This window comes from Elephantulus edwardii, unplaced genomic scaffold (assembly GCF_000299155.1).
Source record: "Elephantulus edwardii isolate Elephantulus edwardi_28Jun2011 unplaced genomic scaffold, EleEdw1.0 scaffold00325, whole genome shotgun sequence".
NCBI lineage: Eukaryota > Metazoa > Chordata > Mammalia > Macroscelidea > Macroscelididae > Elephantulus > Elephantulus edwardii.
This window is the reverse complement of record NW_006400075.1, coordinates 1,660,862-1,688,352: the sequence shown is the minus strand read 5'-3', so window position 1 is coordinate 1,688,352 and position 27,491 is coordinate 1,660,862. Positions and strand designations below refer to the sequence as shown.

Sequence of the window (27,491 nt, the reverse complement as noted above, 5' to 3'; positions counted from 1 at the left end):
GGTTGTTTATGAGTCTTCCTCCAATCTTGAAGCCACATTCTTCTTACAGTCCAGCTGCTTGAATGATTGGTTCGCATTGAATAGATATGGAGAAAGGCTCCAGGCCCGGGGCATACCTTTCCTGATTTTAAATCCTGCAGTGTTCCCTTGCTCTGTGTTGGACAAAAGCTTCTCAGTCTATGTGCAGGTTTGCATGAGCCAAATTAAGTGTTCTGAGTCTCCCTTTCTTCTCAATGTCAGCCATATATTGTCAAAAAGTTGGAGTTTCTGTTTCACCAGGCTTTCCCAGAAGAGACAGAAGGGTCATTTCATTTTATAAAGATGGGATAACCCAATTTCTTGGATGAAGGACACGAAGAATTTTAACTGGAAATCATTTTAAATTTAGCAAAAAGTTAACATAATTATTCATTTATTTTTTTTTATTCAGGTCAGCCTATCTTGACAGTTTATCACTGTCTCTAGCTCCAAAGTCCGAGTCGGTCCCCAGAGGCTATACACTGCATGGGAGAAGGCTTCCCATCTGTCCTGGGAGCTGCTGGTAGATGTGAACCACCAGCAAGGTTAACAACTTTGGGTTAACAGCACATGTCCCTATGGACTACCCAGCAGAGCTCGCAGGCCCTGGCTGGCCAGACATCATTTTTCTTCTCGTCTGTCTGAGGGTATGGATTAGCCCGTGGTCCCTAAGAATACTAATGGCTCTTGTGTGAGCACAGTACTGCTGTCAAGTTCACAAACGCACCCTGATGTGATTCTTTATCTAATCTACCATCCATTTGCCTGCTTTCTTGCAAATCCACAGTGCCTCCCTGCAGTGCCAGGCTCAGTCCAGACACAAATGTCACGTTCAACTGGCACGAGTCCTGATCTTGTGTTAACAGGGAGCTTGGTATTTCTAACACATGTGCATGCCTACACCTGATCTTCTAAGGCAGAACAGGCATCTCTTATTGGATTTCTCTCTGTGATTAAACTCTGGTTCCATTCTAGCCGGACAACGGCCTGGCTGTCCCTCTGTGGTCAGTCAGAGCTGGCCTGGCTTCCCCACTGCCGAGTTGCTGTTTCACCTCACGTGCAACTAACTAATCAGTCATCTGGGAAAAGACATTTAAGACAGCACAAATATCCCACTCCTTATCAAAATGTCTACCAATTCTTGTACTATTTTTGCAAGTCCAAATTAATTACAGAATAAAAGCTTTTTAAAGTTCCTTCTGAGGTTTTTTTAGTGTAAAAAGAACTTAAAATGCTTAAGCATTCTGGGCCTCTGACAGGGGAGGAATCCTCCAAACACTGTTGGTGCACACCCTTTAGTGTTCAGAGAATGTGGGTCCCTTTTACCGGGATTTCCAAGAACACTGTCCTGGGGCACCCTGAGCCCTGAAAGCAAAACTCACCCCAAAAGTCAGCTTTGAATTTAATCACTCACTCATTAAGCTTTTTTAAAATACAACACACCACTGAGAAGTACATTTAAAAGAAATTTTCTCTATGAGACCAACTACACAATATTTTTTCTACAGCCGGGGTGCAGAGCCGGAAAGGAGAAGGCAAGAACACCAATGGGAGAAGCTGAACACAAGGAGGACTCAGCCAGCGCCATTGAGGACCACACACAAAGTGTCAGCTGGAAGAATGCACTAGCTATGTTTTCATAAAAAACACACAAGTACAATCAAACAAACCAAAACCCTACATTTCTTGAAAATGTAAAACAAAATAAAATTTTAAAACCCTAAGGTTAGAATTTGAACACCACCAGATCAAAAAATTCAAGGGTGGAGAGAAAACTCAAATAAGCCAAAGCCTGAGCTTTAGTGTGGAGGGTGGTCAGGGCCAGAACCTGGGCCTCAACATGGCTGATGGTTATAAGGACAAGAAGTTCTTGAGAGCCCAGGAGAGGGCTGGGAGCAATACGAAAGCAATGAAGGTGTCAACGGAGCAATAAGTGTGTCAACGGAGCACTAAGAAAGCCAAAGAAGCACTAACGGCACTGAAAGGGCAACGAGGGAGCTAAGGCAGCAGAGTGTTGAGAGCACTCAGGGAGCACAAAAAGCTCTGAGGAATCACAAATAGCACTGAGCGTGCTCTGAGGGAGCACAGAACACACTGAGGAAGTGCAGAGGAAGCACGGAGAGAGCTGAGGCAATGTTGAGGGAGCACAAAGAGAGCTAATGGAGTACTAAGAGCACTGAAGCAACACCGAGGGAGCATGGACAGTGCCAGGAGATCATAGAGAGCACAGAGAGCCCCAAAGGATCACAGACAGCACTGAGGAAGTGCTGAAGGAGCATGGAGAGTGCCAGGGGTGCACAGAGAGCTCTGAGGGAGCATGGAGAGCACTGAAGAGGCATGGAGAGCATAAAGAGCACTGAGGGAGCACCGAGGAAGCAAGAAAAATCCCAAGGGAGTATGGAGTAGCACCACAGGAGCATAGAGAGCACTGAGGGCACACCAAAGGAGCACAGAGGGCGCATGCAGAGAGCTGAGGGAGTGTGAAGAGTACCAAGAGCACCAAGGGAGCACAAAGAACACTGAGGGGGTGCCAAGGGAGCATGGAGAGCGCTCAGGAAGCACAAAGAGTGCCAAAGGAGCACAGAGAACACCAAGGGAACACAGCACCAAGGGAGCATTGAGGAAGTACTGAGGGAGCACAGAGCACAGAGTGAATAGTGAGAGCACGGACAGTGCCAAGAGCACCAAGGGAGCACTAAGGGAGCATGGAGAGCACCAAGGGAGCACCAAGGGAGCAGAGTACTGAGGAATTGCTGAGGGAGTACTAAGAGCACCAAGGGAGCAGTGAGCATGTCACAGAAGTGCCAGGGGAGTGAAGGGGGTGCACTAAGGAGGCACTGCGGGCACCGGGGGAGCACCTTCAGCACCAAGGGCATTACATGTGTCCCAGATGGCTGGCACAGAGTGCTTTTCCTAACTGCAGTTCTGCCCCAGGATTAGGACACCACAGTCCCAGCCACAGGACAGACACATGAACTAGACGCATGCCTCGGCCAGCTGGCTGCGTGCCTGTATGGGATTCCCCTCCTGTGATGAAGACATTTCCTTCAGGCAACCTGCTTGGACAGAAGGAAGGAGACAGTGCCAGCACTCACTCTCGAGGTCAGAAATGATGAGGTTGTCATGCAGCTTCACAGCCCGGTGCTGTTCCACCTCGTCCTCGAGCTCAAAGATGGTTTCCTTCATGTCACTCCTCTCAGTCTCCTTCTCCTCCAGCTCTGCTCGTAACTTCTCCAAGGTCAGGTTCAGGTCCTCCATCTGCTTCTTAGCCTCTTCTTGGAAGGCCCGATACTCATCTTCCACCTACAGAACATGGACAGGTCTGTTAGAGAAGTGAAACCAATCCTGCAACCAAACCTGGCTGGAACGCACACTTTGTCAGACAACGGCTAAGTGTGAGTGACTACGCAGAAGCTGAACCAGCCAGGATTAGCTGTAAGGAGCTGTGAAAAAGCTCTGTATCTCTCTAACTTAGGACTTCAGACCGCAACCCAACATACCAAATGCCATTGCATCACAAACTCCACTGACCTACAAGTGAAATTCATGAGATGACTTCATGAGCAAATTCTGGAAATTTTTCCCTTCTCCAGAGTTTGGGCTGAAAGCATGCACTGTAGTTAATGACTAACATGCTCACCTACAAAAGACATCTGAGTTGTGGCTGTCTCAACATTAAATTAGAAATGAAACCAAACAAGTTCTCAAATACTTCCTTTGTCCAAGTATTAGTTCATAGTGTCCACCCCCCCAAGACAAGACAGACAGAAGACACACAAGCCTGTCTTCCAAGTGAAGCACAATAAACAGAATCTCTAATTACTAAAAAAAAAAAATTAAGGTCTAGTTTATTCCAATTTAGTCATAGAGACACCAAGAGGACTCACTCTATACCACTGCACCAAACAGCAATAACTACAAGGTGACCAGTAGCATTGGTAAATCATGTGGACATGGGCACAGAGCCCTGGCATGCAGCTCAGGGTCCTGTCAGGGATGCGGAGTGTGTGACACGGACTGGACCTCCATCAGGACTGAGGACATGCTCCCATCAACAGGAGCCTGGAAATGCCAAAAATGATGGTCACTCATGACAGAACCCAACGTGAAAAACTACCACTGTGACAAGCATTAGGGGCAACATGAGGAGGCACACACTGTGCTGACTCTCTGGCCTGGAGGCCTGGACCAGAAGGCACTGAGGACCAAGACAGAAAATCTTTGGTCTACTCCCAGGGCCAGGGGCACATGTCCATGGCGATGGTAACTCCAGCCTCATCTTCTCACAGACCAGAAACAGCAGTGAAAACAACAGTGATGTTACCATAAGTGACAGCCCTTCTGGCCCTCAGTGTACCTTGGCAATGGTGTCCTGCAGGCGGTTGGCCTCATTCCTCGTGTGAGCCAGGTCCTCCTGCAGGCTGCCAGCCAGGGCCTCTGCCTTCTCCTTGTCCAGCCGCACGCTCTCTAGGAGGTCCTGGATGTCTGATTTGTCCCCGGAGTTGTGGATGGAGTACAGCTCTGCCACCTTCTGCTTCTCGTTCTCCAGCTGGGCCTTGAGGCGGTTCATCTCCATCTGGTCGCTGGCCACGGTGGCCTTATACTCTTCCAGTGTGGTGGCCAAGGCAGCCTTGCCCTTCTGCTCGGCCTCGATCAGCCGCTCCATGTGGTGGTTACGCTCCTTCAGGGCCCCAATCATCTCCTGGGCCTCCTTGTTGTCCTGCTCGGCCATCTTCAGCGTGTTGCTCAGGTGCTGCTGTACGCCCAGTAGCTGCTCACGCTCAAAACGGGCATTCTCAGCTAGGTCCACATAGCGCTGCTCCAGCTCCAGGTAGCGGCCGCTCTTGACATCCTCCTCCACGGCGTAGGCGAGGTGGTGCTCATCCAGGAGCGAGCGGAAGTACTCCACCTGGCGGCTCAAGTGCTCCAGCTTGTCGCTCTGCTGGCACAGCGACTCCATGAGGATGACCTTCTCCTCGCCCAGCCGCTCATTCTCGCTGTTGAGCTCCTGGGTGATCTGCTGCAGGTCGGCCAGCTCCTGCAGCGTGGCCTGCAGCTCCTCGCTCGTGCTGTGCTGGTTCTCCTCCATCTGGTGGATGCGCTCTGTCAGGCAGGCCACCGACACCTCGCTGGCGTTGCCACTGCTGCCCTTGCGAGAGCGCTCAATGCTCGGGGCGCCCTCTGACTCAGAGGACGATGGGGCATCCAGGGCGTCGTCACTCGAGGTCAGCGGCTGGTAGACCTCGCTGCACTCACTGTCCAGGTTGTCCAGCGAGTTGCTGTGCTGGTGCTCCATGAGTGTGCTCTCATCCTGGCTCAGCAGGTCCTCCACGGAGCCGGGGGTGGAGCCCTCCACAGACGAGGTCAGGGTCCCCCCACCGTCGCTCTGGTTCCCGGGAGTGGTCTCAGGGCTCAGGGACTGGTAGCCAAAGAGTTTCTCAGAGCTGTCAAGCCGCTGCTCCAGGGAGAAGCCCAGCGCGTTCAGCCTGTCCTTGAGCATCCGGTTCTCATTCTTGAGCTGGTTGAGCTCCTCCCGGATGGCGGCGTTCTGTTCCTGTAGACGCAGCAATGTGGACTCCACATCGGTGGGTGGGTGGGTAGCCACGGCCTCCTTCTCGGACTTGTCATCACCCTCTGAGGGGTCGTCCTCGCCAAGACCCAGATGAGCTCGCATGTCTCGGAGCTCATTCCTCAGGTGCAAGATCTCCACGTCCTTGGTCTTAGCCAGCGCAAGCAGGTCCTTCACCTTGGCCTCCAGAGCAGCTCTGTCACTGATCTGGTTGTCGGACTTGGACTTGCTCATGCGGACGTCGCACTCTGCAGCCGTGCGGCTCCGGGGGCGCTTGGCCAGTCCCACGTCATGGGCACCCTGGGTTGCGGCAGGGAGTTTTTTGCTCTGGGGGATTCGGGTGCGTTCACGCAGTCTCTCCCTTGTGGAGCTGGATTCTTTGTTTCCTGTGGATGTGCTCCGCTTGGCAGAGGAGCTGGTTCCTGTAGGTTAGAGGGAAGAGGTTCAGGGCAAAGCAGAACAGCAAAAGGCACACAGTTAGGATGGTGATCTAGCAGGAGGAGGCCCAGGACGACACGCTGAGACCCCACATTCATCTTAGTTCATACAGTGGTCTACCAGGACTACATGTTAACTGAGGCCCCCGCATTCATCTTAGTTAACACGGTGGACTACCAGGACTACATGCTAACTGAGGCCCCATATTCATCTTAGTTCACATGGTGGTCTAGCAGGACTGTACGCTCACTGAGGCTCCACATTCACCTTCAGTAACACAGTGGTCTAGTGGGATGAGGCCTGGGACTCCATGCTGAGGACTCTGCATTCATCTTAGTTAACAAGGTAGTCTAGAAGGATCAGGCCCAGGACTATACACTAAAAGAAGTTACATTCTTCTTGGTTACCTGAGAACCTGGTTTCCTCAAAAACATAAGAACAGTCTACTTTTAATTATCAGTGAAAAAGGTCACACTTGTAAAAACTAAGTTTTAGAAACTCCAAATTATATTTCAATGAAGATGTTACACTTTTGAAAAGGTTCTACATGTTAAGTGAAAGCCTAAAGCTTGGGTTTGAACGGGTGGCTGAGGCAAGGGTTTCCAGAGCAAACTGGATGGGGATGGCGCAGGATCGGGGTCAGGCAGGCCCAGTTCAGGGACAGACAATGGTGGAGGAAGGGACAGTGGGTGGGCACAAAGGGAGCACAACAGAGGACCAAAGGCAGGAGTTCTCAGATCAGGGGGTGCCCTGGACAGAGAGACCTAACCACATAAACAAGAACTGCTTACCACGTCACACTCACTGCACACAAAGTAAGAGCACTTGATGGCTTAGCGTTCAGAGGCTAACTGGAGGGTTGGTGGTTCAAACACCCCAGCTTCTCCACGGTAGAACTGACTGAGATCTGGTCATTTGCTTCTGCAAACACTGTAAGCCCAGAATACCCTGCGGGGAAGTTACAGTCTGTCTCTGGAGGTCACCATCAACTACAGGGCACCTAACAACACTCACAAACAGCATTCACTTTCCAGACCTGGACATACACGCCCTTGTCACAGTCCTGAGCTGGATCATGACATTCTATGGATGGAACTATCAGAACCCCATCCACTGCTGATGGGAACCAAAACCGTCTAGCCACTGTGAAAACCAGCGTGGTGGTCCCTCAAAAATCTGGAGGTAAAGTTGTCAAATGGTCTACAAGTCTACCCAGAGGACAGCAAGTTAGGAGTCTAGGAAAAGTGATAGAGACAGACATACACACATCTGGGTTAACCGCTGCAGCATTCACAGCAGCCAAGTGAATGGGAACAGTGTGATTGCACATTAAGGATCAAACAGGTCACAACAATGAATGAATAGAAATCCAAAGCCTCTGTAAATTTTCACTGAAATTAATAACAAATTTAAATTAAAAAAAAAAGAATTAAGTTAGAGTAAGGATGGCAATGGATTTATAACTGCTCAAGCTAATAATACTATATCGTGGCATGGAGGAGGAATAGTGGAAATGTATCCACATTTACAACATTCCTCTTACCAAAACCGTTTATGGAAAATAGGTACTGCATTGGATCATGTATCTCTGGATTGGAAATGATGATATTGTTAATACTTCTAGCCTTAAGCTTAAAAGATTATAATGTTCAAACTTATTTGTTATACATTTGCTTAAATTTTTCCCTCTTTTAACAACTGGGATCTAGAGGGAAGAGAAAAGACCAGAGAACAGCCAAAATTATTGGAGCAGCTATTGCTGCCAGTTTAGGGCCTGTGTCAGGAAAAGGAAGTCTTACTCCTATACAATGCCACCCAAAGGTAATAAAGGAGGTCAGAATTGCTTTCACTGTGGAAAGCTGGGCCACTTCAGTAGACAGTGTCACAGACGAGAGCCACAGATAGGCAAGGGAGTAGAGAGGAAGCTCCTACTCACTTGCTGTAAGTGTGGCTCTGAAGGACACCTGGCCAAGGTGGCCCACATCAGGTCCTCGTGGCTGACAGGACTGACAGGCCCCAGCTCCCAGCTGGAAACAAAGGAGGACGCTTCAACGATTTAGACCCTCCCAGAAGAGCTGTGGGTGAGCATTAACGTTACTGGTAAGTATATTCATTTTCTCCTGGACACAGAGCCTACTAATTGGTCCAAAAAACCTTCTGAGGTCCCAACTCTTCTCACTATTTCTTAGTTGTTGGAATGGACGGAACACCTCATAAGCAGTTCCTTACTTTACCTCTACGTTGCATGTGAACTTCCAAGTTGTAAAACAACCCAATGGTAGATGGAATTTCCTCCAGGACTTAAGAACCATAAATGACATAGCTGAGCCTCTACATCTTGTGGTTCCTAACCTGTACACTATAACAGACAAAGTGCTAGTCTATAGACCTTTTATTGTAAGAACCACCTTCCCTCTGTAACTTGATTTGTGCCACTATTAGAACCTCTACTCGGAATATTATTGCTTTTTAATTTTTGACTCATGTACTTTTAACTTGTTAGTTAAATTTGTATCTTCTATGCTGCAACACTTCCATGATACATCTTCAAGGATATGAACATGTACGGCTAAGCACAATTGATAAAAAGTGAATCTAAATTCCAAAATCAATCTCCATAATAGTCTATGTGTTTCCTACTGCCAAAGGGGCCCTTTAGAGTAGTGAGAGAAGATCTTCACCCTGAAACCTACAGTGTCCCTTTTCAGCAGGAAGTAGCTAAGAGAATATGCCATCCCCTTTTCCTTATGAATCAGGGTGAAGTCTCTCTCAGGGAGGAGAGACAGGGAATGGCAAAGGACACACTGACAAAGGAGATTAAACAGAACTGGCTTCAACAAGCACTGTGGCAATTGGACAATTAAAACAGACATTCGGGTGAAGAAGAATGAACTGGGGAGGAGGGTAGAGAAAACAGTGCAACAATGAATGAATGAAAACCCCAAATCTCTGTAAATGTTCACTAAAACTAATAAAATTTAATAATAATAATAAAAAAAAGGCTCAAACAGGTCAGCACAACGTGGCACACAAGCACAATGGACACCACTCAGCAATGAAGAGAATTGAGTCTCCAAGCCATGGATGGATGCATGTGAAGAGTATTGCTGCTGTTGTTAGGTGCTGTCAAGTTAAGTACGATTGATTTTGTGACCCTATGAACAACAGATCTGAAACCTGTCCTATCCTGTGCCATCCTCACACTGACTGACACATCAGAACCCACTGCTGCTGTCACTGTGTCAATCCATCTTATTGAAGGTCTTCCTCCATTTTGCCAACCCTCCACCTTTCCAAGCCTTATGTCCTTCAAGCAAAATGCCTGAAGTAGGTGATCTTTCAAAGTTTGTCACCTTTGCCTCCAAAAAGCACTCTGCCTGTATCTTCTGTAAAACATGTTTGTTTGTTCTTCTGGAAGTCCATGGGATACTCAGTACACTTCTCTAACATCACACCTCAAAGGCATCAATTCTTCTGTAATCCTGATTGGCTGTCCAGCTCTCAGATGTATAGCAAGTGATCGCAAAGATCATGGCCTGAATCAGGCACACCTTAGTCCTCAAACTGACACCACTGCTCAATGACCTGAAGAGGTCCCTAATCTCATGACTGCTGGTACCAAGGATGCTGATGGTGAATCCAAGTAAGATGAAATTGGTGACGACATCAATCTTTTTTAATCTATCTTGATGTTGTTTATGGGTCTACTGGCAAGAATTTTTGTTCTCTTGATGTTGAGCAAGTACTTCAAGTCCTCTTCACTTTCAGTAAGCCAAGCAGGTCGTGTCATCTACATAATCCAGGTTGTTGTTGAGTCTTTCTCCAATCCCATGGCCACATTCTTCTTCACAGAGAGCAGCTTCTCGAATCATTTGCTCAGCATACAGATTGAACTGGTCTAGAGAGAGAATACAACCCTGATGCATGTCCTTCTTAACTTTAAACCATGTAGTGTTCTCTTGCTCTATATACACAACAGCAACTTGGTCTAGTAGGTAGGTATAGGTTTTACATGAACACAATTAACTGCTCTGGGATTCCCTTTCTTCTCAATGTTAAATTTGTTATAATCCACACAGTCAATGGACATTCTTCTGGTATTCTATACTTTCAGCCAGGATCCATCTGATATCAGCAATGATAATTCTGGTGTGATGGCCTGTGCTGTTTTGGCAATTTTTGAATGATCTCCAGCGGTATTTTGCTTGTATGTGGTATTAATGATACTGTTCCATAATTTTCACATTTGTCAGATCACAATTCTTGGCAATGGGAACAAATATGGATCTCTTCGAATCACTTGGCCAGACAGCTGTCCTCCAAATTTCCTGGCACAGACTGATGAGCACATCGAGGGCACTCTCTCTGTTAGCTAAAACATGTCAACAGATAATCCATCGATTGCTGGGGGCTTATTTTTTGCCAAAGCCTTCAGCGCAGCTTCATCCTCTTTCTTCATTAACACTGGCTCTTGTTCATATGGTACTTCCTAACATTTCATCATGTTCTGATGCTTTCTGGGTCATTCAATATATTGCCCATAGCATCCTTCACTATTGAGACTCGAAGCTTAATTTTTTTTTCTCAGCTTGAGAAATGCAGAGCAATTTCTTCCCTTTTTGTTCTCCAATTTCAGTTCTCTGCACATTCTATTGTAATACTTTGCTTTGATTCTCAAGCTGCCCTTTGAAATATTCTGTTGAGCTCTTTTACTTGGACATAGTTTTCCTTTGTTTTGGCTTCTCGATGCTCAAGTGCAATTTTCAGAGTCTCTTCCAAATCCATTTCAGTCAACCCACAAATCATCTGGTCTTCAATTACTAGTGTTCAGTGCCTCAAATTTATTCTTAAAATGTTTTTAAAATTCTGATGGAATAGAATAAAGATCGTATTTTGGTTCTCATTCTCCCCTGCCCTGGTTCTGACTGTTGATATTGAGCTTCTCCAGTAATTCATTCCACAGATGTAGTCAATGTGATACCCTATGTGTAGGGCATTACACTGATGTAAATAAACAGTCATGAGAAAATGCACAGTGTATGTATGTTGTCATATTTGTCAAATGACATGAACAAGTAGAGAAACTGACACTACTGTGAACTGATGGTTCCTGGGGACAGGTGGGAATATTCACTCCTAGTGAGTATACACTTGCTATTTTTAGTGATGGGAATGCTTTTAAAGGTAAACAATGTCACTCAAAATTAAATAAGAAAAAATATCCTGTTGGTCATTGCCATGACACATTTAACACGTTGCCGCAAACTTTTAAATTGACGACCGTGCTTAGAAACATTTTTTTAAATGTATTACCATCATTTGCTGCAACATGTTAATTTTGAAACAATAGCAAAAACAACCAAAATGTGTGTGGCTATAGGAGGAGGAGTACTGGGGAGTTATGCAGAAAGTCTGTGGGAGCTGCGCCCCAACCTGAAGACTGCACCTCCCTGGCAGTTTGAATTCACCAGTAGCTCCAAGGGACAAAAATGTGCAAACATAACCAAAAATGCATAACCAGGAGGGCATAAAGTAGATGATGGGACTTTCTAAAAATTAAATCTGTATGTGCATCAGAAGACTTCCCCAAAAGAGTGAATGAAGAACCCAAAGACAAGGGAAATAGTACTGGCCACTGATACATGTGACAAAGCAGTGACCTCAGAAACATCTAGAAAATGTGAACAAGAAAGACAATTCAACTATGAAATGGCAGAGGACATGAAAAGACACTTCACCAATCTTGACATTCCAGCGTCAAACAAAAACACAAAGACATGCCTAAGATGGTTAGCTACTGTTGTTAACTGTCGTGTTCCACAGAAATGGAACTAGCCACATCTGACCCTCCAGAGGGTTTGCAGAGAGAGTAAATCACATGGGAGGAGACTGCTTATCCTCTTTCAGAGCAGCTTGTGGATTCGAACTGTGTGCCTTTGGACTTCAGCGCAGTTTCTTAGCTGTGAATAAAGAGGGTTTCAGTAGCCCAAGCTCCCATATGGCTCAAAACTCACTGCCCATCAACATCTTTCATGCAACTTCGGTGAATTGTGACATGGCCTTTGAAAGCTTGCAAGCTATCATCTAAGTGCAACTACTGATCCCTCCCTGTCCTGGACAAAGACAAGTTGCAATGATGAGACCAAAAGATCAAGAGGCCATGTGAGCTTCAGCCTCCACACCCTGAGACCAGAGGGAACAGTGCTCAGCTAGCACTGTCCACCAAGCTAAAAGGGACCACAGCAGAAGACCCTGGACACCCTCAGGACTCTGGCCATTAGTCATCCCTAGAACTTACAACAAAACCCTCTCCTGTGACCTGTCTTCCCAGCAACCAAGAGGCCTCAAGGAGAACAGCAGCAGGGAGGCATTTGGGCCTTGGGATAACCAACCACGTGGGATCAGGGGCAGCATGCAGGGACAAAGCTGAGAAGCTAGGAAGTTGAGATAATGGGTAAAAGGATGTGAGAATTACAGAGAGGAAGAGAGAAGACTGTGGCTGCAGGGTGGGGCCTGCATTATGGTCATAAACACAGTATGTATCAAGTCAAAGGGAAAGCCATTTTGCTTTGAAAACTCCAATCACAATAAAAAGGGGAGAAAAATCAAGGGGAAAAAGTAAATACAAGGGGAAAAATACAAATCAAATTCAAAAGGAAAAAATGCCCAAGAGTTTAAAAAGACCCATGGACCTCGTGTGGATCCTGACTCTTAACAAGACCAATGTAAAGTTAAAAAGACTGAAGTAATTTATGATCAAAGGGATTAGGAAGGCCTGGAAATTGGAATAGGATGATGTTTGTAAGGACACCTTGTCTTTCTAAGAAAAAGGACACAGTTTGGAAAGGAGACCAGAGGAAAGAGTGTAGGAACCAGAGCTGAAGCCGGAGTGGACCCCAGGGCTGGATGCTGCTATGATGTCTTCTGCAGACGCAGGGTTTCCCAGCATCAGGTGGCCCCTCCTGGACACCAGTGTGTGTGCCCCTGGGCAGTGAACAGTCACTGGGTACCTGTGCCGAGCTTGACTTTGCTTTCCATGGTGCTCATGGTGGGGGCGGGTGCAAGCATGGTGGCGGATGAGCAGGGCGTCTTCTTCCCTTTCACACCATTACTCACTGCTGCCCCTCCAGCCATTCCAGCTAAGAGGTCATCACTGCTCTTGGTCTAAAAGCAAAAAGAGAAAATACAAGAAGACAAAATGACAGGATGAAGAGACTTTTAAGCGCAGTGCCTTCTGCTTTCACGGTCAGCTGAGCACCGCAGACACTGCTGCCCATTGGTGGGCAGTGCATGGTGCTGAGCTACGGGAACCGAGGCACCTTCTGGCTGAAAGTCCACCAAGGTGAGCTGAGCACTGCAGACGCTGTGGCCCATTGGCAGACAGGGAATAGTGCAGAGCTATGGGAACTCAGGCACCTTCTGGCTGGAAGTCCAGCACGTCACACAGTCAGTATACCAGGCTGTGTGCCTGCCACACACCCACCTCAGAGGGGGAGAGATGCAGATGCCATCTCCGCTACCTGCACCCTGAGCAGGAAATGCTCAAAGGCAGACACGTCTGAGGAAGGAGACAGGATGGCACCCCTGAAAATGCCACCTGGCACGTGCTGGTGAGAAATCCCACAACCAAGTGTCAGCCATGAGCATCACCGTGCTGAAGAGACTCAATGGGCGCCTCTGAGAAAAGGGGTCTGTGCTGGACCTTTCTCATCTCATCGCCCCATTCTCCAGCAGTCATGGTTAAGCCACACTGATGGCAGCTTCCTTCAAGGCCCACGTGTCACTTCTATTACACCCACTGCTGAGCTATAGACAGTGAGCCCTGTGGTCACAGTGGATCTGTGCCCCAGGCTTTGGTGGCTGTTCTGTCAAGAGCAGAACACCAGGCCTTCTTCTGAGGCCCACCAGGCAGACTCAAAGCCACCAGACTTTCGGGTAGCAGTCAAGCATGACAGTCACTGCCACAACCCAGCGTATTAAAGTCCTAGGTAATGCCTAAAACAAGAAAAACTTTAAGATGAAGATAAGGATTAGTTGGACTAAAGGATCACTCTAATTGAAAAAAAGTCCATTTAGAATACTTGTAAGGATAACTGAGAAAAACATCAGGAGCTTTTAAAAGATCATGACATCATGAAACTATTTAGAAAAACAGTAAATAATACATGACATCAACAAAATAAAGGAAAAAAAACACATGATTATCTCTCTGGATGCAGAAGAAACTAAATAAATCTAACACTCTTTCTAGATGAAAGCCCTCGAGATGAGAATGGAGCAGAAGTGCCTCAAGGTGACAGAGAGGGCAGACAAGCCAAAAGCTTGTGTAATGGAGAAAGAGTAAAAGTTTCCTCTTGGAATTGAGAAGACAAGTCTGCTCTTACCACTTCTAGTCAATGTTATATTAGATGTCCTAGCTACTGCAATAAGATAAGGAAATGTAGGTACCTAGATGGAAAACTGGAAACTTCAAGAAGTTCAAGTAGGATTTAGAAGAGGCCGTGGCACCATGAATATCACTGCTGATGTCAGATGGATCCTGGTTCAAAGCAGAGAACACCAGAAGAATGTCTATCTGTGCTTTATTGACCATGCAAAGGCATTTTTGGCTATGTGGATCACTACAAGTTGTGGCTGACGTCCAGAGGAACAGGAATCCCAGAACATTTAACTGTGCTCATGCAAAACCTTTACATGGACTAGAAGGCTGCTGTGTGAACAGAGAAGGGGAACCTTGCATGGTTTAAAATTAAGAAGGGAGTGTGTCAGCATTGTATTCTCTCTATATAACTATTCAATCTATATGCTGAGCAAATAATTGGAGAAGCTGGACTCTATGAAGAGGAATGTGGCATCAGGATCAGAGGAAGACTTAGCTATAACCTGGATTATGTAGATGACACAACCTACTTGACTTGATGAAAGTGAGGAGGATTTGAAGCACTTGTTGCAGAGGATTAAGCAAAGCAGCCTTCAATATGGACTGCATCTCAACGTCAAGAAAACAAAGATTCTTACCATTAGACTGACAGGCAATATCCCGGTGGGTGGAGAAGAGATTTAAACTGTCAACAATTTCATTTTACTTGGATCCGTAATTAACACCCTTGCTACTAGCTGTCAGGAAATGAGGAGATGTACTGCATTGGGAAAGTCTGCAGTTAGGGATCTCTCCAAATTATTGAGGAGTAATGATGTCAGTTTGAGAACTAAGGTGTGTCTGATTCAGGCCATGGTCTTTCCAATCACATGCTATGCATCTGAGAGCTATGAACAGGAAGGACAGAGAAAGAACTGATGTCTTTGAGCTGTGGTGTTGAAGAAAAGCACTGAACACCCCATGGATGGCCAAGAGAATAAATATGTCTTAGAGAGGGTGCAGCAGGAGTACTCTTTGGAGGTAAGGATGATGAGGCTTCATATACTTCAGGCATGTTGCTAGGAGGGGTTATTCCTTAGAGAGTGACATGATGGTTGGAAGGGTGGAGGGTCAACGAAGGAGAGGAAAATGCTCGACAGGTGAACTGATATAGTTCTGGAAGTGTTAAGATGGCACAAGATATAATGGGGTTCAGATCTACTGTTCATACGGTCGCTAGGAGTCATACTTGACTTGATGGCACCTAACAACAACAGAATGGAAAACAGGCAACATTATCTCTATTTATGGGTACAATTTCACACACAGAAAATTTCAAAGACTCCACAGGAAATACTCCTAGAGCTAGTACAGAAACTGAGAAAAGATTCAGGTACAAAATCAACAGCCAAAAATTTGTTGGGCTTCTACAGACCAGCAAGACAAAATCTCTAAGGAAGTTAGGGAGACAAGTTCACATACAGCAACATCTAAGAAAATAAAATTACGTTTTTAGGTGCTGTCAAGTTGACTTTAATGCAACAGCTTGAAACCATGCCCTACCCTGTGCTGTCCTCACGTCTCCACTGAGCGTAAACCCTGATGGAGTCACTCACAGATGGCTCTTTCACTCCTTCACTGGTCCTCTTTACTCTACTAACCATGATGTCTCTGGGCAGAGAATACTCCTGTCAGACAGATTCCAGCATCACAGCAAAAGGCCAAACTACCACAGTGTGACAGACAGACAGGACTTCTACAATGAAAACAGTACAAGATTATTGGAAAAGACTAAAGACAACTTAAATAAATAGAAAGAGATTCCATGTTCTTCTTGTGCTGTTGTTGTTATTAAGTGCTGTTGAGTATGAGCCACATCAACCCAATAAACAACAGATTTGAACCCTATTCTATTCTGTGCCTTCCCTTGCAATTGTCAGCTACCATTCGGCTCCAACTCTACAGTGTTTATTTTTTGTCTATTACTGGTGGGAATGAAAAATGATATGATTACTGTGGTAAAATGTCAGTTCTTAAGAAAACACAAAACAAAAAAAATTAAAAATAGGATGACGATATGACCCAGAAATTCCATTGCTAGGTACACCCACTGCCTCTGCCTCTACCTGCTTCACTTTTCAGTTTTGGTTACCCATGGTCAAACTCAGTCCAAAAATATCAAATGGAAAATTCCGGAAACAAATTATCCTTGAGTTTATGCTCTACCCTACTGTGAGTGGCTCAATGAAATCTCACACTGTCCCCTCCATCCTCTGGGGCGAGCATCAGCCCTGGGTCCAACACACCCAGAATGTCCATGCTGCCTGTCCCCGGTCCCTCCCTCACTGCCTCAGCTGTCAGGCCGACCGTCCTCATGCAGCAGAGTCTGTGTTCAGTATCCTTATTTTACTTCATAATAGTCCCACAGTTGATAAAAAGTTGTACAGTGCTTCCTTAACATGAGAAGATGGCAGGTTTTGACTAGTAAGAAAACAGTGTGTATCGGGTTGGGAACTATGTGGATTCAGGTTACCACTGGGGTCTTGGAACATATTACTGTACAAAATGAGGGGCTACTGTATATATCAAAAGGCATGAAAGAACTTGTACACCAGTATTCATCATAGCACTAAAAGGTGGAAACCATCTAAATGCTCCTCCGCAGATGAATGGGTAAACACAATGCAGTTCATACACACAATGGGCTATTTCTCAACCTGTAGAGAAATGAAGTCCCAGTACACGCTACAATACGGATGGAGGGAGCTCTGATGGCTCAATGGGAAGAACCTACACCGCCAACGCAAATGTGCACAGTTCAAGCCCACCAGCTGCTGTGTGAGAGAAAGATGGGCAATCTCCTCCTATGCAATTTCCTGCCTCTGAAAACTCCTGAAGGGTCAGTGAAATCCCACTGGAAGATACATCATAACAACAACAACAATAATAATAATATGATGTATGGAGCTTAAAGACAAATACTGTATGATGTCATTTATATAAAAAGCAAACAAACATAAAACCATTATTGTAGAATGAGTATGAGGACCCAAGGCAGGGGGAGGGTGGAAACAGAGGGATGTAGATGGGTGGGGGGATAGGCTGTTAATCATAGGGTGCACAATTCAATGGGTAGGTGGGGTGAAGGAAATGGGAAGGATCTTTTGTGGAAAACAATGTGTTCAAACTTTATAAGTAAATCAGAATAATTTTTTTTTAGAAAAGCAAACAAAAAAAGACAAATGTATAAAGACCAAAGTTGCTTCAGTGGTTCCCAGGGGTGGAGGAGGGGGAATTAAAAGGGTATTAATGGTGATGGAAAATCCAATTAATGTAATTGCCATCAATATGTTATGTATTCATAAGAAATAGAATTGGCAACAGTTATATAATAAATATGTTTACTAAAACAACAAAAAAAGACTTGCTGCTGCAGCTGCTTATGTACACAAACTGCCTCCTGGGACCTGCCCTTAGATTTGAGGTCAGGGTCCGAGTCATAAGACATTCCAGCTAGCTGGCCTATGATGCACTGAGCCTCTGATCCTTCTCATAATTCTGGGTCATTTAGTTACTGGCTTATGTCACACAGCCTAATTTGTTCTACGTTTCACCCACATTACAGTATTGCACAAATATCTGACCATTATTTGGTGGTGCATGATATCCATTGTGTGAATAAATGTACTAGTTTCTCCAGCCACTCCTCTGTTGCGGGGCACTTGGGTTATTTCCAACTCTTGGCCATTATAAACAATCCTGCAATCTACAGGGCATGTGAGTATGTCAAGCTGTGCTGCAGCTCAGATACCACTGGGTCAACTGGCAGTATCAGGATAGATGAAGAGATAGAGATTGTTAACAATTTCAGCTTGCTCAGTTCCACAATCAACACTCTTGACACTAGCAGTCAGGAAATCAAAACATGGATTGCACTAGGGAAATCTGTTGTCAGGGACCTCTCCAGAGTGCTGAAGAGCAATGATATCAGTCTAGAGACTAAGGTGTGCATGATTCGGGCCATGGTCTTCACAAGTACTTGCTTTGCATCAAAGAGCTAGGCAATAACCAAGGATGACAGAAGAAAAACTCATGCCCTTGAGTTGTGGTGCTGGAGAAGAGTATTAAACATACAATGGACTGCCAAGAAAATTAACAGGTCTGTCCAGTAAAGGGTGAAACCAAGTTTCTCCTTGGAGGCTAGGATTCTGAGAATTCATCTCACCTACTTTGGGCATACAGTCAGGAGGGACCAGTTTTTGGAGAGGGATATCATGCTTAGAAGGGACAGTGCAGGAGAGAATGAGACAGATTGACAAAATAACTGGGGTAATGTTGGTAGATGTGCCAGAGACAGTGAAACTGGCTCATGATAGAGGGCAGGGTTCAGAGCTACTGAGCATAGGGTCACTATGAGTCGTAGTCAACTTGATGACACATAACATAGCGAGTACTGGGACTGCTGGATCAAATGGTATTTCTAGTCCCACCTTTCCAAAGAAGGGCTACCTTGCTTTCCACAGTCGTACCATTTTACATTCCCAAGCATGATGTTCTTTTATGATCTCTCTACATGAGATCAAACTGACAGCAGCAACTTGCAGGATTACACAGAGAAGCCCTAGGAGACACCACATTTACGTGAACAAGGAAGAAGCAGTGTAGAGGAGAGTGAGAATGGCTGTGAGCCTGCAAAATGCTATCAGTACCATTAAATTGCCCCTACAGAAATCATGTGTGTTTTGGTGGAGATATCTGTTGCATTTATATACTCACTATAGCTAACAATGAGCTGTGGGTGGAAACCTCTTGTTTAGAGTCAGTTAGGACCTGGTGGGTGGCATTTGCATTTAAAAGGTTGGTTGCCCCCCCATTAAGTCTCCAGTTTGGAGGCTCATGTGTGAAGAGGCTGGATTCTGGAAGGTGGTTCTTTTGTTTTGGTTGAAGATCAGGTGTGGGCTGTGTGGTTGGGTTTTGTTCTTTTTTTTGTTCCTAAGTTCACAGTCATGTATGAGTTGATTGGATTTGCTGGATTTAGTGAACACTGAGCTATGGGCTGGAAGCTTCTTGTTTTGAGTCAACCAGGATCTGGTATGTAGGCCTCCGTATTTAAAACTAGGTTAGGCCTGAGGGCGTGGTGTTAAGTGTGTTTGGGAAGAACATGCTCTTAAGTGGTACACTATACTATTGGACTGTCAGTGTGCTGTACTGGGGTAACTTGGGGTTGCAGTAATACAGAATGCTGTGTGCCAATGGTGTGTTAAATGCCATAATGGTTACCCATGGTGGACAGTGTGTGGTGAAGCTCCAAAACTGGCTTGGGAGCAGGAATGGCATCCACTTCCAAAACAAGAGGCCTCTGGAAACTCTACCAACTTAGAGAAACAATGATAGTTATAGAACAGAATTCAGGTTTTTTGTTCACAGGGTCACTATGAGTCAAGCTCGACTCAACAGCACTTAATCACAAGATTTGTAACAACAAAACAAAATTTAAAAGGAAAAAAATGTGAAATATGTTCCACTTCTGCTGGAAATGAGACAAGAGACAAAAGGAGTGATAGAGCTATGTCAAGAAAGTGAAATACTTTAAGAATCAGCAGTTTTCCACCCTCAGAAAACTGATGGAAGCCACCATGTTGTGAACCCAAGCAGGGGCCGTGGGAAACCCAAACTGTTTTGGGAAGTCACAATTTCCACACATTGACTCTATTTCCAGAGTACATAGTACCATCACACCTTATTAATAAAGACACACAGAAAAGATTTATGCTTTCCATGAATGAAATAGAACTAAGGCTAGTAATTAAGGGTTATGACAACATGAGCTACCTGGAATATCGAACAGAAAGGTAGTCATTGCATAAATTAAGAACTTCCAAAAAAAATTTAAAAAAAAAAAAAAAAGAACTTCCACAAACATACTTCCTATTCCCTCCATGATTTCTGTTAATGAAGTTCATTATTAAACACAGCAACAAATGAGTAGCTCAAAAGCTGTACCTCCTCCTCATCAGGCACACTGACTTACCCAAAAATACAGTTATGATTCCATTTATGAGAAGCACATTTGTGTCTTACAGATGTGTGTAAAAGTACACAAAAGTCTTGGAAATAAAAACTTTCAGTGATGAGGTAAAAAAACCCAAAAAACAACAACACAAAAATCACTCATATCGCTGCCGCAGAATCTGCTCCAACTCGTGCGACCCTCCACAGGTCCTGGTGGCAGATCCTGACAGGAAGAGACTGCCCACCTTTGTTCCTCAGAGCCCCCTCTTCCCCACCAGTGGATTTAAACCCCTGGAGTTAGCAACAACTAGTCCTAAGGGGCTAAGCTGCCAACCCAAGAGCATGTGGTTCAAATCCACCAGCTGCTCCATGGGACAAAGATGGGCAATCTCCCCCCATGTGATTTACTGTCTCTGAAAACCTACTGAAGGGTCTGCTATGGGTTGGTTCTGACTTAACAGGACACAACAACAAAAATGCAACATACTTTTATTATCAAAATCTTCTACATTCTAATAGCAGAGGTTAGGATTATCACTGAATTAATCTTTCTTCCTCCCTAAGTTAAATATTTTTTCCCCCTTTCATAATGATTACTTTTGAAAATGACCCTAAACCACAAGATGAAACACAGCTTAATCCTAACACTTCTCTAGTTATGATCTGTTTTGGGATAATGCATTAAGGGCACCATATAAAAGATGTCATTAAGACATCATGCTTCAAAACAACTAGGAGATATCATCTCACTCCAGTCAGAATAGCAAAATTTAACAGAACAGCAAGCAACAAATGCTGGCAAGGTTGTGGAGAAACTGGAACCCTTATTCACAGTTGGTGGGAGTGTAAAATGGTGCAACCACTGTGGAAGGCGGTATGGTGCTTTCTGAAAAAGTTGCAAATAGAGATATCATTTGATCCAACAATTTCACTACTGGGAATATATCCCAAAGAGACCATAACTGACATCCAAGCAGATATATGCACACCCATGTTTATTGCAGCTCTGTTCACAATAGCAAGGAGTTGGAAACAACCCAGGTGCCCATCAACAAACGAATGGATAGAGAAGCTGTGGTATAGTCACACAATGGAATACTATGCTGCATTGAAAAACAAGGAACTCATTCAATATTATTCAAAATGGGTGAGCCTGGAGGATATTATGCTGAGTGAAATATCTCAGTCGCAAAAGGACAAATATTGCATGGTGCCACTGCTGTACAATGGGACTGATATCAGGGTGGGGGTAAGACTGAGAAAAACTGGATAAATTGTGTATACTGCACTGAAACAGATGAGGGACTGAATAATTTAAAAGTGATGTATGATAGGGTATTATGGTTATCACAAGAGTCCACAATTAAGGTTGCATAGTGGAATGTACTTGGGGCGGTGGGAGGGGTGTGGGGAGATTGTGTACCAGGGAGGGAGTCTTTCTTTTACTTTTGAAAAAGAGGAGCGAACTGGGGGGTGGGGGGAGAGGGCTGGGTGGGGAGAGAAGTGCAGCAATGAATGAATGGAAATCCAAACTCTCTGTAAATGTTCATTAAAATTATTAAAATATTTTAAAAAAAGACATCATGCGTTGGTACAAGAACAGATTTGGAAAATGCTAGGCACCATCAGGAAAACAAAGATTCTCTCCACTAGGCCAAGACTGCGATAGTTGGCACAATCAGTTTGCTTGGCTCTACAATCAACACTCTTGGCACCAGCAGCCAGGAAATTAAAAGACAAATTGCATTGGGCAAGTCTGCTATCAGAGACCTCTCCAAAATACTGAAGAGCAATGATGTCATTCTGGAGACTAAGGTGTGCCTGATATAGGCCATAGTCTTTGCAATTACTTGCTATTCATCAGAGAGCTGGACAATGACTAGGGATGACAGGAGAAGAACTGATGTGTTTGAGCTTTGGTACTGGAGAAAAGTTCTGAATATACCACAGACTGCTAGGAGAACAAACAAGTTCATCCTGGAGAGGGTGAAGCCAGGCTGCTCTTTGGAGGCAAGGATTTTGAAACTCTGACATACTTTGGACATGTTGCAAAACTGGATCAGTCCTGGGAGAGGGACATCATGCTTGGGAGGGTGGAGAGACAGTGCAGAAGAGCGAGACCCTCGATGAGATGGATTCAGTCACTGGGGTAATGAGGATAGATTCAGTCACTGGGGTAATGAGGATAGATGTGTCGGAGACAGTAAGATTGGCAAGGGATAGAGCAGGGTTTAAGGCTGTTGTACATAGGGCCGCTAAGAGTCAAAAGCACTTAACAGGCACCATCATCGCAACAGCAGGTGCCCACCTGGTGTCCTGGTGCCATGAGGTAACGGCTCAGCATCTGGACCTTTTCCACTATACTGCTGCACTTAGTAAACCCCAGCACACCAGAAAAACAGCCTTCACATGCACAGGGACACCACAGCATGTGCATAGCTTATCTACCGTGATGTCTACTTGACTGCAGGACTTCCAATGTTTCGGAGGTTTGCCAGACACACGCATCGTTTTGCGAAGAAGCCTGGGCCATGTGTGACCACTGAAATGTGCTGGCACGCAGGCCACCACGTCCATGGACTTCAGCCCACTACAGCCCACGATTCAGACACACAAGCTCTGCTAAGTCCTCATGATAGGAGACACTGCCTGTAACAAGAGGCCACCGGCTCCCCAAAACAGCAGTGTATGGCAATCCTGTGTTACAAAGCCAAAAACTGCTGTGAGGGGCCCTGGGCCAGGAGGGTCCTTTCTCCTCATCTGGATCCAGCTTCAAAATGATTTGGAAGGAGAAGGGCTATGAAACACTTGTACCCCAACCCTCGCAACTGGTGACAGTGTCAGGAAGATGCTGAGCTATGCCAAGAATGTAGCTCTGTGGGTGTGCACCCACAAGCGTGTGTGTGCATGTGTGTGATGTCTGCTCCTCCTGCTGTCAGGTGCCACTGCGTTGTCCCGATTCATCACATCCCCAGTACAGCAGAACAAACACTGCCAAGGCCTGAGTCTCCTCAGGAAAATAATTAAGTCATCTTCACTGCAGCCTCTGTGGTAACCTGACCCCTGAGAGGCCTGCCCACTCTTCACCACACAAAATGTCTGTGTCCAGAGAATGGGCATGCCCAGACAGTGCAACAAAGCCTCACCAACCTTGCCTCAAAGGAGCACGCTGGCCACACTCTCCAAGAAAGCCCAGTTTGTTCTTCCAGCAATCTGTGGCGTGTCCAATGTTCTCTGCCAACACCATGACTTTCCTCTAGGCTTCTGGACTCATGGCCTACTGTTCACATGCATGTGAGGTGACAGGCGAACAGCGCAAGTGAGTCACGTGCACCTGAGTCCTCAAAGCGACATCCATGCTCTTCAGTACTTTAAAGAGGAGTGTAGCAGCAAGTGTGCCCAATGTAGTAACTCAATGGGCTACCCTACAGCTGTTCCCACCCAAGTGAAATGGTAACAACCTGACAACTCCACTCTTTTCTGTTTATCACAATGCTGCAGATCAGTCTAGCTGGGAAGATTTTTAGCTTCATGTCAATACACAAGCCACACTGAAGGCTGCAGTCTTCAATATCCACGGTCTTCCTCACTCTGAGTGTGTTGTCATCCATGTAACATCTAAATCATGGCTAGTTATCATCGCCACAGCAGAGAGAGGGCTAGGATGAGAAAGGAGTACAGGGAAACGGGAAACTCAGAAAACGATAGCAAGTTTATGAGATCTCCCTTCTTAATTTCCAAGTGCTCCCACTCAGTTCTACAACTTTCATCCTCTCATCTCACATTTCAATTTCTACTCAATAGATTTTTTTCATCTCCCTTAAGTAAAAATACTCTGGACAAGCTGACCCACAAGGCCCACCCATTTCCTGAGCAGCAGTGACCTGAGCTCAATAGTCTGCACAGCTGAGCCCAGGCAGGAGGGTACAGGGACAGGGTGCTGGGCCCCCCCCAGTTCAGCAGCAGTGAGGACTGCTCATTGCCGAGAGCAAGCCCACAGTGCAGACCTCACACCTGGCCAATGGTTCAGGGGCCATCCCTAGGCACTGCCCACCCATGTGGGAGACCAAGGAAGCTCAGTTCTTCGACCTGTTCCTCCAGGTGTGTAAACACACGTCATCAGCCATCACCAGTTGTTGAAGCCCAGTCCCAGCACTGAGTGCAAGCAACATCTGAGAGTGCAGCCCTACCTCCAGGCAGGCTCAGGGGGCTGAGAGTGGAGCTGGGTGGACGAAAGGAGTCCATGAGCATCCCCACTAGACCTCGGCACCCAGGGCCCTCCTCCTCAGCGCTACCTCTGAGGTTCTTCTGGACTGACAAAGTCAGGGTTTAGACACAGGTCACATTCCACCCAGAACTCCTTAAACCGTCCTGGAAGACTGAGCTGTCAGTGACGGCTAAGACCTGACAGCGGAGCAAGGGAATCAATTGTGTCTCCTGTAAAGTTCACACCAAGCAGACACCAAGACACTGCTCCTGTCAGGGGCCAGCAAGGCAGGGCGACAGAGAAGCTTCCATAGCCAGTCAACCAGGAACCGCCCTGGACATGCCGCTCAGCAAACAGGTCTAGCATGCCATGGAGCCGTGGTTGCATGGGGCTATGGCTGCTTTCCCAAGACCCACAGGACAGATGGGCAGTCTCCTCAACAGAAGTTGTACTGCCTTGGACACCCACTGGGCACTGGGGGCCAGAACCAATAGACACAGCAGACAGCTTAGTTCTGGGGATTTCATGCCCATGTAATGCCATAGTAGTGGGCCTCACGTGACATACTCTATGTTACTCACTCTATACCAACCACATGTGTTCTGAACCCCAATCTATGATCTATCCTGACCACAGTGTGCAAGTGTGCACTGTATCCCAAACCTATGCTCTAACCAACCACTGACCTACACTGAGCCCCAAACCTACCATCTAAGTGACCACTATTTTATACTGAATCCCAAACCTATGATCTAACTGACCACAGTCCTACACTGAGCCCCAAACCTACAATCTAAGTGACCACTATTCTATACTGAACCCCAAACCTATGATCTAACTGACCACTGTCCTACACTGACAAGACCATGCTAGTTCCATAGGAGCCCCAGGAAAAGGACTTCTGCTCTTCCTGGACTTTACTGCCCCAGGTGGTGCTAACTCCTGACCTGCCTGGCTGCCCACCAAGGGGCTGGAGGCTCTGGTCCACTCAGGACACACCTCCAAAGAAGGTCCAGCAGCCAACTTCCAAAGGATCGGAGACAATATCTCACGGGGCCAGGTCCATTCAGACATACATGGATCACCAAGCGACCCTGGCAATGGTGGGGGCAGAAAAACAGCAGCACCCAACTGCTACCACGTGTCCAGCCGATTCTCACCCATGGTGACCCCACAGGGGCAGAGCCGACCTGACCCCACTGCAGACTGTTGGAGAAAGTTTATAGGGCTGTGACAGCAGAGCTGGCCCCTCTGCACATTGTAGAAGGGTTACAGGGCTGTGACAGTCACCTTGGCCTCTCTGTGGACTATAGAATGGTTACAAGGCCATGACCCTTTAAGAGTAGAATGCCTGGCGTGTTTGCCAAGGAGCGGCTGGGTGGGTTCAAAACTGTAAGCTTCTGTTTAACAGTCATGTGCTCTCCTATGGTGAATGCTGAGTCATCTGTCAGAAAACCAGCTTCTGGTGTGTAAGCGAATGGAGGAGGAGGAGCTCTATCTGTCTTCCTGTGTTGTATGCTCATCAAGTAGAATCAGTTCACAGCTGAGCCTCCAGTAGTTTCTGTTAGGTGCTGTTGAGTCGTAGACGACTCATAACAACACTATGAACGAAAGGCCTGAGGACTGGTCACAGAGTTTCTGGAAGCAAGCCATTTTGGAAGTGGATGCCACTCCTGTTTCCAAGCTTGTTTTAATCAGGAAGCTCCACCATTATCACACTTGGCACATCAGTGTCACAGTGTTTGGCATCACAGCAACCAGGGTTTCTAGAGGTAGTAAAATCATGGGAGAAGATTGCCCATCTTTCAATGTTACCACGTGTCATCCTCACAGACCTTGTGAACACAGTTTTTTCATGGCTGGCCTACGTGAAAGTGTGTCACCTGCTCCCACGTTGTCCCAAGCATGGACATTTCCCATCTGTCTTCCACATCCCTGAACCCTCACTCCCCAGGCTCTGTCCTGGCAACCCCACCAGCTCACAGGATCACAGTGCCTCACACAGGTGAGTGCTCCTCTCAGCTGAGCACCCTGCAAGGGTGGAAGCCTCTCCCAGGTAAGCGTCCCACACAAGTGAGCATGTGAGCTCTGCTCCATGAAGCAGCCTTCCACTTGGGTTCATTCACAAACACAGATCATGTGTTGTATCATGAGGGCTCCTCAAAGACTGAGCCTCCAACACCACCCTAGGATGGATGCCTGTGCAGCAGGTGCCCACCTTCCTACAGCCATGTAGGCCCGAGACCCTCACCTTTGCCAGTGGTGCGGCAGCTCCCGGCTTCACCAGCTTGCTGGCTGCAGATGTGGCCACGTTGCTGTCGGCCTTGGCTTTCTCCACGGCTGGTGCTTTACCGACCCCAGACACTTTCGGCACCGAGCCAACACTCCGGCCTGCTTTCTTCATTCTGGGCTGCCTTTTCACGATGCATTTACAAACAAACCTGCAGAGAGAGAGACAGACACACAGATGACTGAGAACACAACTGGGAAATGGGTCTCTGGATGTTTGGTACTGAAGAAATCCGTAGTTCATAAACAACCTCTCATTTGTCAGTTTGACTTACTGATAGGCTTCCATATTGCTGTGATGCTGAAAGCTATGCCCCTGGAGCTCAGATACAATGGGAATGGCCACAGTGGACAGGTTTCAGTAGAGCTTCTCACCAGGAAACAGAACTGCCCATCCACTTCTGAAATAAAGGGCCCGTGAAAACCCAAAGGGCAGCTGCTGAACACTGACCAACAAAGTGTCGGAGGTAAGGCCCTGGGGGTTGGAAGAGCTGCTTTCCAAAGCAGACTCTACCTTAATGAGGTGGGTGGAATGATGCTTCCACTCAGTGAAGGATCTCGATTTGCTGATGTGGCACAATGCAAAATGAGAAATCACT

General features: G+C 46.3%; 1 protein-coding gene across 3 annotated transcripts in view; it reads right to left on the bottom strand.

The window, feature by feature from the left end:
* The window catches only part of SPECC1L (sperm antigen with calponin homology and coiled-coil domains 1-like), a 99,071-nt gene extending 72,031 nt beyond the window's left edge, over positions 1 to 27,040 (bottom strand). The window contains exons 1-5 of one of the 3 annotated variants that reach the window (XM_006901411.1): positions 26,855 to 27,037; positions 13,052 to 13,189; positions 9,203 to 9,212; positions 4,376 to 6,009; positions 3,114 to 3,321 (exon numbers count right to left, since the gene is read on the bottom strand). In XM_006901411.1, coding sequence (XP_006901473.1) covers positions 3,114 to 3,321; positions 4,376 to 6,009; positions 9,203 to 9,212; positions 13,052 to 13,189; positions 26,855 to 27,007 — 2,143 coding nt within the window. In that variant the 5' untranslated portion in view covers positions 27,008 to 27,037. Of the gene's footprint in view, positions 1 to 3,113; positions 3,322 to 4,375; positions 6,010 to 9,202; positions 9,213 to 13,035; positions 13,190 to 26,854 lie in introns of all 3 variants that reach the window. The other 2 variants (XM_006901410.1, XM_006901409.1) reach the window with 2 other exon arrangements.
* Positions 27,041 to 27,491: the final 451 nt, after the last annotated feature.